This window comes from Ovis aries, chromosome X (genome assembly GCF_016772045.2).
Source record: "Ovis aries strain OAR_USU_Benz2616 breed Rambouillet chromosome X, ARS-UI_Ramb_v3.0, whole genome shotgun sequence".
Classification (NCBI taxonomy): domain Eukaryota; kingdom Metazoa; phylum Chordata; class Mammalia; order Artiodactyla; family Bovidae; genus Ovis; species Ovis aries.
In genome coordinates this window covers 5,190,718-5,204,379 of record NC_056080.1, presented here as the reverse complement: position 1 = coordinate 5,204,379, position 13,662 = coordinate 5,190,718, and the positions used below count along the sequence as shown (strand labels likewise).

The following is a 13,662-nucleotide window of genomic DNA, read 5'->3' as shown; positions in this document are numbered from 1 at the left end:
ACAAAGAAAGAAAATGCAACGTATTGGATCCCTTCAAGTTGAACGTCCCCTGACACTTATCAGACTTTACTAGATTCCACCGCAATATAGTCTTTAATCCTATAACTATTGTTAATACAGGCTTATTTGTTTTAAATTTTTTAAACTTACCACAAGGAGATATTTTGACAAAAGCAGAAAATCATTTCGAAGCATTGAAGGATACCTCGCTTCCTCTGCCCATTTGGTATCAAGACGGGTTGATTAAACAATGGAAATCTGGAAAATTAATATTACAGGGAAAGGGGTACGCTTGTGTTTCTCCAGATGTGGTCAACGAAATCAGCTGGCTGCCTCTTCGGAAGATCCGCCCCAGGGGAGCCGCCAGCATTCAAGACAGGGAAGAAATGGCGAAATCCCCAGGAGGAGGAGTTTCCAGTACAAGCCATGGCAACTTTAAAAATTTCTAAGAAATGCTGCACTCAAGGTCATCGACCTTATGATCTCCCCACTTGGGGACAGATAAAAACCCTGACTAATCAAGCTGAAAATCCGGCTTCTCAACAGGGAATGCCTCGGAATCCAGAAAATATTTTTGTTGCTATGCTTGCTTTGCTTGCTTTTCCTTCCCCCGCTCAGGCTGACCTGATTAATCACACTTATCAGCGTTATATATCTAACCCCGCTTTATTGCAGGTTGTAGAATGCACAGCTATAGGACTGGTCGTATCCAGTAATGACTTACTACATATGCCTCCTCCTTGGAGCTTGGAGGGGCCCTCTCATCCTGAGGAAGAAAGAAGACTAATTAACAATTTCTCTAGGCTGTGAAATCCTTCCTTTATGCATGGGCCCAGCAAAATTATGTATTACTGTTGGTCAACAAACGTGGGCTTTCATCTTGCCTCCAAAAATGAACTTCTGCACATTTTTCAGACTGTTTACTGCCCTGTCCTTTTATTAGAACCATGTCAATACTACCAAAACTCCAGGAAAAGGACAAAAGTTGGAATGTTAGGTGTTTATTATAAGGATTTAAAATATACTCCTGTTTATTGAGAGAGATGTCAAGCTAAATCACGGAAATTAATGTTTGTGGCCAATTACACCATTGTTGATTGGGGACCCTATGGTATGTAGCTATCTAACTGCTCAGATGATATTAACACTATTATGTGTGACTATGTTACTCAAGTAACATGGAAGATTACCAACAGTTCAATGGACAAAGGACTCCTTGTCTGGCTTGATGGCAGAATGGCACCTCCTCGCCCTCAAATTGTCCTCAATAAATGAATTGGGCCTGAACAATGGGACATCTGGAAACTTGCTACAAATACTGAAAAACCTGGAACTTGGACTGGATATTTCACAGGGACCAGTCATAGTCATAGTAACTATTCCTTCCATTATAATCATGCATATTTTATACAAGCTTGTGTTCCCTTTCCTTTTTTTATACCCATAGAAAACTTACAATTTAATAAGACTTAACATTCTGTGACTTGTATAGATTGCAAATTGTATCCATGTCTTAATTCCTCTAAAAAAATGAACCCCTTTTGAGTCTTCGATCTCGACGTAGTCTGTGGTTGCCAGTAGATCTCCAACGACCCTGGAAAGAGGGTCCCATCGCAAGACTTACCTCCCAGTTACTCACTAAATTACTCCGACGATCTAAGCAATTCATCAGATGATTGATTCTTGGCGTTTGGGGGTTAACAGCCATTTACACCATTGCTGCTGTCACAGACATTGCTTTACAAACTTCAATTCAAACACAGAGCTATTCAAAACTGGACTAAAGATGCTCATTCTATATGGGACATAGGTTCAGATAGATGAAAAAGTTCAACATAAAATTCAGGATTTAAAAAGAGCCATCCAATGGATTGGAGATCAATTAATAGATTTACAAACACAAGTATTATTAAATTGCGATTGGAATTGTACTCAATTTTGTATCCCTCCTCTTTGGTTCAACCATAGTGCCTACAACTGGGAGCAAATCAAATTGTATTTGCAAGATACACATAATAACACTTCCTTACATGTACAGCCTGTGGCCACCATCTTGAATTGAGTGTCGTGTGCAGCACGTGTGCATACCGCCCTCTGAACTGAGGTATCTGTGCAGTCATTTTGCACCAAGAACTCTGGCTTGAGGTCTGAAACGTTTGAAATCTCAGCATGTGACTATGAGTGAGTGAAACTAAGCACAGAGAAAAAAGGAAAAAAAAAAAAAAAAAAACAATGGGGTGGGGGTATGGATTTGATTCTCGGTTGGGGAACTAACTGCTCTGTCGTCAAGCTGCGACAGCACAGGAGAGGCCTAGAGGAGCTACTGCACGTCCAAGGTCAGGGGCGGCAGCCAAGAGGAGCTATCCCACATCTGAGGTCAGGGGCGGCGGCCGAGAGGAGCTACCCCATGCCCGAGGTCAGGGCGGCCAAAATGAGCAACCCTACGTCCAAGGAGGGGTGGCTGCATGAGTGCAGGAGGGCCGAGAGGAGCTACTCCATGTTCAAGGTCAGGACGGCTGGCCGTGAGGAGATACCCCTCGTCCAAGGTAAGGAGCACCGGCTGCATTTTGCTGGAGCAGCTGTGAAGAGATACCCACATCCAAGGTAAGAGAAACCCAAGTAAGACAGTAGGCACTGAGAGACGGCATCAGAGGGCAGACAGACTGAAACCACGATCACAGACAACTATCCAGTCTGCTCACACGGACCACAGCCTTATCTAACTCAATGAAACTAAGCCATGCCGTGTGCGGCCACCCAAGATGGGCGGGTCGTGGTGGAGAGGTCTGACAGAATGCGGTCCACTGGAGAAGAGAATGGCAAACCACTTTAGTATTCTTGCCTTGAGAACCCCATGAACAGTATGAAAAGGCAAAATGATAGGATACTGAAAGAGGAACTCCCCAGGTCAGTAGGTGCTCAATATGCTACTGGAGATCAGTGGAGAAATAACTCCAGAAAGAATGAAGGGATGGAGCCAAAGCAAAAACAATACCCAGCTGTGGATGTGACTAGTGATAGAAGCAAGGTCCGATGCTGTAAAGAGCAATATCGCATAGGAACCTGGAATGTCAGGTCCATGAATCAAGGCAAATCGGAAGTGGTCAAACAGGAGATGGCAAGGGTGAACGTTGACATTCTAGGAATCGGCGAACTTCTGGAATGGGTGAATTTAACTCAGATGACCATTACATCTGCTACTGCGGGCAGGAATCCCTCAGAAGAAATGGAGTGGCCATCACGGTCAACAAAAGAGTCCGAAACGCAGTACTCTGATGCAATCTCAAAAACGACAGAATGATCTCTGTTCGTCTCCATGGCAAACCATTCAATATCATGGTAATCCAAACCTATGCCCCAACCAGTAATGCTGAAGAAGCTGAAGCTGAACGGTTCTATGAAGACCCACAAGACCTTTTAGAACTAACACCCAAAAAAGATGTCCTTTTCGTTATAGGGGACTGGAATGCAAAAGTAGGAAGTCAAGAAACACCTGGAGTAACAGGCAAATTTGGCCTTGGAATGTGGAATGAAGCAGGGCAAAGACTAATAGAGTTTTGCCAAGAAAATGCCCTGGTCATAGCAAACACCCTCTTCCAACAACACAGGAGAAGACTCTACACATGGACATCACCAGATGGTCAACACCAAAATCAGACTGATTATATTCTTTGCAGCCAAAGATGGAGAAACTCTATACAGTCAGCAAAAACAAGACTGGGAGATGACTGTGGTTCAGATCATGAACTCCTTATTGCCAAATTCAGGCTTAAATTGAAGAAAGTAGGGAAACCCACTACACCATTCAGGTATGACCTAAATCAAATCCCTTATGATTATACAGTGGACGTGAGAAATAGATTTAAGGGACTAGATCTGATAGAGAGAGTGCCTGATGAACTATGGATGGAGGTTCATGACATTGCACAGGAGACAGAGATCAAGACCATCCCCACGGAAAAGAAATGCAAAGAAGCAAAATGGCTGTCTGAGGAGGCCTTACATATAGCTGTGAAAAGAAGAGAAGTGAAAAGCAAAGGAGAAAAGGAAAGACATAAGCATCTGAATGCAGAGTTCCAAAGAACAGCAAGGAGAGATAAGAAAGCCTTCCTCAGCGATCAATGCAAAGAAATAGAGGAAAACAACTGAACAGGAAAAACTAGATATCTCTTCAAGAAAATCAGAGATACCGAGGGAAGATTTCGTGCAAAGATGGGCTCAATAAAGGACAAAAATGGTATGGACTGCTGGGAGCCAGCATGGGGAATCCCGCCCATGGCAAAGGTCATGAGGAAGGGGCCTGACATGCAAAGGCGGGATCAGGCCTCGTGGGCGCCCCCTGGAACTTCTCGAGCATCTACTCCAAAACCAGAATGTCTGTCTTATTATTTTATGACTTTCACCAACTCCTATGACATTAACAGGGGGCTATCCTTGACCACCTTTCTCTGGAAAAACTTAACTTAGAGCTCCAGTTAAGAGTCTCCTGCATATAAAAGGAGTGTCTCAGCTCAAACCCCTCTGATGGCTCTCTAACATGCCTGACAGGTTTACCCGGACTTTTACAGCTAAGCATGTCATTGTTTATAGCCCCCCAACCTCGAGAGGCACGGGAAGCTTAAAACATCTTAAAGATATTAAAGTCTTTTTAAAGAGCTAAGAATTACATTGGTGAAGGGTTTCATTGTTGAGTTAATGATTGCCACCAGGCCTCCATATCCTTTATCTTTTAGGCACCTGGAGGATATTAATCAAGGTAATTGGGATGTAGAAAAAGGAATATAGTTGTTTTGATATTAGCAATACTAGACTTTTGAGTTAATGAATTTTCTCTTTGTTATAAATTACTATACTCCTCTTTCTTTGTTATAAATTGTTGTGTCCTTGCTATGTAAGAATGCAACCTTAATTAGTGCTTTCTGAGAGTGACACCAGACTTTAGTAAGAACTTTTAAGGCAAATAAGGTTTCTGGTTGACAGACCCTTATCAGAAAAGGGCCATAAAATGCTAATAGGCCTCCTGGCCAGAAGATGATGCAAATCACCTCTAAGACCTGTGTATACAGCTAGGTATGCAGAGAGAAAGCCTGGTCTCGATAAGGGTCAGGGCTGCTGACCCTGCATGACTTTGTATTATCCGTTGATCTCTATGTACAACTTGAAGTATAAAAGCTTTCCTGGAAAACAAAGAGACGGACCAGTTTCTCGGAAATCTGGCTCCCCCTGTGTCTTCTTTTCTTACTCTATTTTCTGGTTGATTCCCTTCTGGAGCATAGAGGCTCGCTGTGTCTACTTATTGCCTGGGCTTCTAAGACCCACGCGAGAGGGAGCCCAAGGTGGGGCACCCTCCGGTATTCAAGTGGGCGCCTGCGGCCCTACGTAGATGGTGCAAGTCCCTTGTCTCGGGGCTTTGTTGGCTTTCTATGTAAACCAAGGAATACAGCCTCTTTTTCTCCTCTATTTTCTCTCCTCTCTCTCACTACACTATTCTTCCCTAATCTCTCTTTATATCTCTAATTAAATAATTCTTTCCTAACCGCCGACTCCGTCCCTGTTTCGAATTGCCCTGGATCCACCAGGGCTGGACCCCGGCAATGGACCTAACAGAAGCAGAAGATATTAAGAAGAGGTGGCAAGAATACACGGAAGAACTGTACAAAAAAGAGCTTCATGACCCAGATAATCACGATGGTGATCATTCACCTAGAGCCAGACATCCTGGAACGTGAAGTCAAGTGGGCCTTAAAAAGCATCACTATGAACAAAGCTAGTGGAGGTGATGGAATTCCAGTTGAGCTGTTTCAAATCCTGAAAGATGATGCTGTGAAAGTGCTGCACTCAATATGCCAGCAAATTTGGAAAATTCAGCAGTGGCCACAGGACTGGAAAAGGTCAGTTTTCATTCCAATCCCAAAGAAAAGCAACGCCAAAGAATGCTCAAACTACCACACAATTGCACTCATCTCACACGCTAGTAAAGTGATGCTCAACATTCTCCAAGCCAGGCTACAGCAATATGTGAACTGTGAACTTCCAGATTTTCAAGCTGGTTTTAGAAAAGGCAGAGGAACCAGAGATCCAATTGCCAACATCTGCTGGATCATGGAAAAAGCAAGAGAGTTGCAGAAAAACATCTATTTCTGCTTTATTGACTATGCCAAAGCCTTTGACTATGTGGATCACAATAAACTGTGGAAAATTCTGAAAGAGATGGGAATACAGACCACCTGACCTGCCTCTTGAGAAAGCTATATGCAGGTCAGGAAGCAACAGTTAGAACTGACATGAACAACAGACTGGTTCCAAATAGGAAAAGGAGTACGTCAAGGCTGTATATTGTCACCCTGCTTATTTAACTTAGATGCAGAGTACATCATGAGAAACACTGGGCTGAAAGAAGCACAAGCTGGAATCAAGACTGCTGGGAGAAATATCAATAACCTCAGATATGCAGATGACACCACCCTTATGGCAGAAAGTGAAGAGGAGCTAAAAAGCCTCTTAATGAAAGTGAAAGAGAAGAGTGAAAAAGTTGGCCTAAAGCTCAACATTCAGAAAACGAAGATCATGGCATCTGGTCCCATCACTTCATGGGAAATAAGATGGGGAAACAGTGGAAACAGTGTCAAACTTTATTTTTGGGGGCTCCAAAATCACTGCAGATGGTGACTGCAGCCATGAAATTAAAAGACGCTTACTCCTTGGAAGGAAAGTTATGACCAACCTAGATAGCATACTAAAAGGCAGAGACGTTACTTTGCCAATAAAGGTCCATCTAATCAAGGCTATGGTTTTTCCTGTGGTCATGTATGGATTTGAGAGGTGGACTGTGAAGAAAGCTGAGTGCCAAAGATTTGATGCTTTTGAACTGTGGTGTTGGAGAAGACTCTTGAGAGTCCCTTGGAGACTCAAGGAGATCCAAAGAGTCCATCCTGAAGGACGTCAGTCCTGGGTGTTTATTGGAAGGACTGATGCTGATGCTGAAACTCCAATACTTTGGCCACCTCGTGCGAAGAGTTGACTCATTGGAAAAGACCCTGATGCTGGGAGGGATTGGGGGCAGGAGGAGAAGGGGATGACAAAGGATGAGATGGCTGGATGACATCACCGACTCTATGGACATGAGTCTGAGTGAACTCCAGGAGTTGGTGATGGACAGGGAGGCCTGGTGTGCTGTGATTAATCGGGTCACAAAGAGTGAGCGACTGATCTGAACTGAAATGTGCACAATTGTTGCAAAAGGAAATCCTTCAAACCTTCTCTAAAAGTCTACCCTCTTCCAAAGGTTTGGAAACCTTAGCTGAACAGCTAGCTGGTCAATTATCTGGGCGAGACCCTCGAAGATGGCTTCAAAGCATTACACATAGTATTGGATCTGGAACTATAATGTTGATAATTATCCTGGTGATTATATTTGTAATATACTGATGGCTTTCAACTAAAATTGTTCAAACTAAACAAACTCACTTGGTCAGGGCCTTTTTCACAAAAGTATCTACAGTCATCTCCAATTATGAAAAAATAAAAAAGAGGGAACTGTCAGGAGATGTTCAACTTTAAAGGATCCAATATGTTAGTTTCTTCTTTTGTGTTTCTCAAGGACTCTATTCCTTATCAGTTCCTGGAAAGCAGCAATGAGCAGAGCTGCACGTAGCTCTCAGGACTGAGGTCATGAGAAAGGGCATCTGCTTGGACTCCTTTCAGTGACTCCCTTCAGTGACCTTTCACTTGAAGGTAATCTATTCAGTTATGCCCCTCTTACTCAGCATATGGAATGCTTTCTTGGCCCTTTCAAGATTGTTATTTGCTTGGCTTTCTTTTTCCTCATTTATTTTTTTTACTGCCTACAGCTGCCTTGTATGAAGATATAGAAACATGCGTTATTGCAAATAAAGCACCCTTGTTTCACTCGACACTTGGGTCCCCTGCTTCCTTCTTCTCGTCGACTCCCGCCCCCAGGTCCCGGTCTACAAAGACTGTGACAGCTCTGTCTTCAATTTCCACAAATAAGAGTAACTCTTCTTTAATCATACATCCAACAGCTATTTCTATCCAATGGAGAACATGACCCTTTTCCTATGCATTGTTCCTAGCACACCATCAGTTCCTGGAAACTGTCCCTCTCCTCCAAGCCCAGGCCTTTTAAAATCTTGCCTGCTCTGTTCAAGGTCAGTTGGTAGAACATTATGTTTTATAACAGGCTGGACTACATAGAGAAGGGCTTCCTGATCCTACTGACCATGACGAGTCATGTACTAGTTTAACATTATTTCCCACCCTCCCTGTTGCTAATTCACACACGCTATTGAATTTCATAATTTAGGCTGTGTATTTTTCCAGGAAACATGGATGTAATGATTCGTATCTCATGAAGTCAGCCCCTTCATCTCACTGATTCCTTCCCAGAGACCATCGTGAAACGCATGTAGCAAATGCGTCTGATCAATGTTTTACTAAAGTCAAGCTCTTAGAGCTCACCACACAGCACGCCAATAAACTGAGCGACTACTTGCTGGGCAAGGAATAGTGACTTTATTCAGAAAGCCAGGAGACCAAAAAGATGGTGGGATACTGTCCCAAAGAATCCTCTTTGCCAAGTTAGAATTCGGGTTTCTTTTACATGAAAAGATCTCTATAGCTTCTCTTCAAATATGGACTTAACTGCAGTTGCTGAGTGTCTGAACTAAAATCATCAGAGAATACATATAGTGAAAAGGGTAAAGGATTTGCTTCAACCACTGAGTCTGGGAAGTATGGCTCCACTATATTCCTGTCTTGTGACTTTTGGGTAAGATCCTTGCCACACACATTACATTGCTGTGTGTTTTCTCCAGGATAAATACTCTGATACTACTGGTAAGATGTTAGCTGTGAGGATGGTGTTTTTGTTTTTGTTTTTTCTTTTTCCACATCTGTGAAATTGATGAGGAATCTTTCCAGAATGAATTCATGTTCTAAAGACCTGACTAATAAACGCATATATATCTGGCTTCTATCCAGTATGAATTTTCTCATGAAGCCCAAGATGTTGCCACACTCGTGATATTTGTATGGTTTCTCAGCAGTGTGAATTCTCTGACCAACAGTAGGGTGTGAATTTTGAACTGTGAATTTTGAAGACTTCTACCATATACCACATTCACAAGAGTTTCTCTCATGTATGGATTTTCTGATGTTTAGTGAGTGCTGAGACCTGAGTAAAGGATTTTCCACACTCGAAACACTTGAAAGGTTTCTCTATATGTATTCTCCGATGACTTGTAAGGTGTGAATTTCGACTGAAGAACTTGCCACACTCATTACATTTGAAAGGTCTCTCTCCAGTATGAATTCTCCAGTGAAGTCGAAGATGTGGTTTTTGACCGAAGACTTTTCCACACTCATCGCATTTGTAAGGTTTCTCTCCAGTATGAACTGTCTGATGACTTAAAAGGATTGACTTTACACGAAAGGCCTTGCCACACTCATCACATTTGTAAGGTCTCTCTCCAGTATGAAATCTCTTATGACTTATGAACTGTGAAGGCTGACTGAAGTGCTTGCCACATTCATTACATTTGTAAGGTTTCTCTCCAGTATGAACCCTCTGATGGCCAGCAAGGTGTGCATTTCGGATGAAGACCTTGTCACATATATCGCATTTAAATAATTTCTTTCCTGTATGAATTTTCTGATGTCTCCTGAGGTTTGAGCTGTCAGTAAAGGTTTTGCCACACTCATTACACTGGTAACTTCTCTTTCTTGCATGGATATTCTGATGACTTACAAGCAATGAATTCTGACCAAAGATTTTACCACATATACCACATTTATGTAAGTTTGCTCCTGAGTGGATTATCTGATGTTTAGCAAGGGTGGAGCTATCATTAAAGTTTTTGCCACACTCATTACATTTGTAACATTTCACTTCAGAATGAATTTTCAAATGACGTGCAAGCTGTGAACTTTGATCAAACAATCTGTCACATACTTCACATTTATGTGATTTCTCTCTTATATGGATGGCCTGATGTTTAATGAGGTATGAGCCCTTACGATAGGCTTTCCCACACTCATTACATTTGTAAGGTTTTTCCCTCTGTGCTTTGAGGTCTTGTGTTATTCCTGAAGGATCCACAACATCACTCCCATATATATTAGAAACACTGGTTTGGGCACAAGGAGGAATTCTCTGAAGTGGTGAAAATGAGGAACTGTTGTTGACAGATCTCTTAACTTCATTATATTCAGAAATTATCCCTCCAGTTTGAAATATCTGCAGTTTATCCTGGAAGTTAAATCCAAGCCTGTTTCCAAAGGGCTTGATTCCTGCATCCTTTCTATCATGCAAATCTCTTCCATCAGGCACATTTCCATTAAGGCTTACAGGCGCGCCTTTGTAATTTCTTTTGTCATCTCTCTGCAGACACTCAAAGTCACACATATTTTCCTGACTTTCCCAAAGATTAAAGCGTTCGATTTCACAGCTTTCAGGGTTTCCCAGCATCAATGTTTGGAATGTTTCTCGTTTATCACTGGTCGCTTTGGGTTGTAAATGCTTGGTCACATGTGTAGGAGAGATATCTACAAGATAAAAAGAACCACAGGTATCCTGCTCACAATATTTCAAAAATAAATCTTTCATGTTGAATATATATTACACCAAAAGTAATACTTACACCAAGTTATGAAACACCACAATGTTGACCTGAAGTTTCAAGGAACAGAATTTTTAACTTAAGAAAGCATGATAACATAAATTCACTGTTAAGGTAGCCTAGTTTTAAAAACCATATGCCAAACACACCCACATTGGACAATCTTAGGCCAACTCTCAAAAACAGGGTATTTTTCTACCAGAACCCCTAGGAACGTGTCAAACCACAGTTGTCTCAAATTGAAAAGAAAAATATTATACTATCATTGTATTCTGCATATTTACTGTACATAAATAAATTATAAACAACATATTATATAACAGTAAATAATCCAAAACCAAGCTTACCCAATTAATAATTAACTATTCATAATTGGTTGTTTACCATTGAAAACAAATGAGAAAATGAAGACTATGACTAAAACAAGTTTTTGGAAACAACACAGTTTTCTAAATCTGCTATAGAACCATGCACCCAAAAAGAAAAGGCACTTTACAATGTGAACAAGTAGTATGTGTCAGCTGTATTGCAGAATACATGCGAAAAGACCACCATCTATAAATGACATAAATTAAGATGTAAAATAGTCACCAGTTTTCTAACAGCAAATAAACAAAGCAATCCCCACCTATGTTGCTGTTGTTCAGTCGCTCAGTTGTGTTTGCCTCTCTGTGACACTGTGGACTGTAGCCCACTGGACTCCTCTGTCCATGGGATTACCCAAGCAAGAATAGTGGAGGGGGTTGCCATTTCCTTCTCCAATGCATGAAAGCGAAAAGTAAAAGTGAAGTTGCTCAGTCTCTTAGCGACCCCATGGACTGCAGCCTAGCAGGCTCCTCCATCCATGGGATTTTCCAGGCGGGATTTCCCAGGCAAGAATAGTAGAGCGGGCTGCCACTTCCTTCTCCACAGGACCCTCCCGACTCAGGGATCAAACCTGCATCTCGCTGCATCAGCGGGTGAATTCTTTACCACTGAGCCGCCAAGGAAGGCTTCTCTCTAGCCATGCACTATTCTTGATTATCGGGTTTAATGGCACCAAAATATAATAAAAAGTGAGTGCTTTGTGTATTTGTTGACTTGGGTCTGACACAATAGTGCTGAAAAATGTTGCCAGTGAAAAGCATACAAGATATAATGTAGCTGAAGTCTGACAGAAAACAAAATTCTGTAAAGCAATTACCCTTCAATTAAAAAATTAATAAAATTTTAAAAAGATAGAATGTAGATAGAGTCATATCATAAAGAACATGACAGAATATAGATATTACCTTTTTTAAACAAAAGTAAATTTTGAGTATTTACTATAAAACATGCATTACTATAAGCCAACTGACCGCACTCATTTGCTTTGAAAGGCTTGAGGTAAAATACCATGTTTTTCTCTAATCAGAGCAGGAGACACACCCAATTGGTACACAAAGTGGCAAGAGAAGCGGGAAATGAATCTGAACCTACAGACGGAGCAAACTTATTTGTCAACATGACCACCCACCGAAAGAATAGATTAGAAACTATTTTTTAAAAATACAAGGAACTCGGAAAATCTCAAGGAAGATACAAGACAGAAGTAGTCTGTTTAACTATTATTCAGTGATCCCATCTCAAAATGGGTTGTGAGTCATCACGGATGCACAGAGTGATCTAGGTCATGTCCTGAGAAACTTGTTCCATAAATGACCAGAGATGGTCTTTACAGTGAGAGTATGTAGAAGGTGGAGGGATGTCGTAGGTAAGAACGATGTTTCCGTCCATATCAAGGTACTATGTAAGGAATGGTCAGGACTAAGAAAGGGACTGCGTGGAGCATAGGGCACACAGGTTTATGTCAGATATCAGCTTGTGACTGCATGTCTTTGTGAAAATAACTGAGAGCACAAACTAATATACTGACCTTAAAAGAAAAGAACTGGTTCAGCAAGTTTATGGGCATTATACTATGGGTAGGGGACAGAAGCAAGAGAGATTTTAAAAGTGACTGTGATATATGGAAAAGCAGGATAATACCTGTTATACATACTATTTACAATGTAATGTATCCAACTGTGACTTTTGTAAGTTACAATGGAATGCTTATATTCAAGAAAAACATATACAATATTCCCAGATATTGTGTAACAATCTTATTAGCCGAAATTAGAAGGAAAATCCAGGAAAAGGCTATCTAAATCTGGGTTCCTCTGCCAAGTATGATTAACCTCTCTACTGGACATTTATTTCGTTTCTTCTTCCACACATGTTCATCTCAAGATTGAGGAGTATCAAAGAAAAGGAGGGATTGAAACTGACTCTGGAGGACCTTCCCAGTTACAAAAGCCTTTCTGAGGGATCCAACTCCTTTTTGTAGAAAAAGGCTTCATTCTCCTGGATCTTCCCTGAGTTCAAAAGAGCAGTTTCAAACAGTTACTAAAGCATAAAAGGACCACATCATGATCAAGCGGGATTTATTGCAGGGATGCAAGACCTCTCAATATCCACAAGTTAACCAGTAGGATGCACCCCAGTAAGAGCTGAAGACTAAAAACCTATGATGATCATTAGATGCAGAAAAGCTTCTGACAAAATTCAAGTGCCATCTATGATTAAAAAAAAAAAAAACCCTTCAGAAAGTCAGCACAGATGGAGCCTACCTCAACATAATTAAAGACTGTATATGTCAAACACACAGCTAACATCATACTCAACAGGGAAAAACCAAAAGCATTACCCTTAACAACCTGAATAAGACAAGAATGTTCACTATTGCCACTTTTATTGAACACATTTTTGGAAGTCCTAGCCACAACAATCAGAAAAGGAAAAGAAATAAAAGGAATTCAAGGTAAATAAAAATAAAAAAGAAGCTAAACTGTGAGTATGGTGCTACACACAGAAAATCCCGAAGATGCCACCAGATGACTACTAGACCTCATCAATGAACAGAGGAACCTTGCTGGATACAACATATCCGAAAACTGCTGCATGTCTATACTCTAATAATGATACATCGGAAAGTGAAGTTAGTGAAACATCGGAAAGTGAAGTT

The 13,662-nt window shown here is 41.2% G+C and overlaps 1 protein-coding gene across 3 annotated transcripts in view; it reads right to left on the bottom strand.

The window, feature by feature from the left end:
- The window catches only part of LOC101117055 (zinc finger protein 160-like), a 71,361-nt gene that overhangs the window by 38,872 nt on the left and 18,827 nt on the right, over nucleotides 1–13,662 (bottom strand). For 2 of the 3 annotated variants that reach the window (XM_027963207.3, XM_042242140.2), the window contains one exon: nucleotides 8,514–10,563. The exons of the other annotated variant lie outside the window; for it this stretch is intronic. In XM_027963207.3, the coding sequence (XP_027819008.2) occupies nucleotides 9,155–10,563 (1,409 nt within the window). In that variant the 3' untranslated portion in view covers nucleotides 8,514–9,154. Of the gene's footprint in view, nucleotides 1–8,513; nucleotides 10,564–13,662 lie in introns of those variants that run through there. 3 annotated transcript variants of the gene reach the window in all.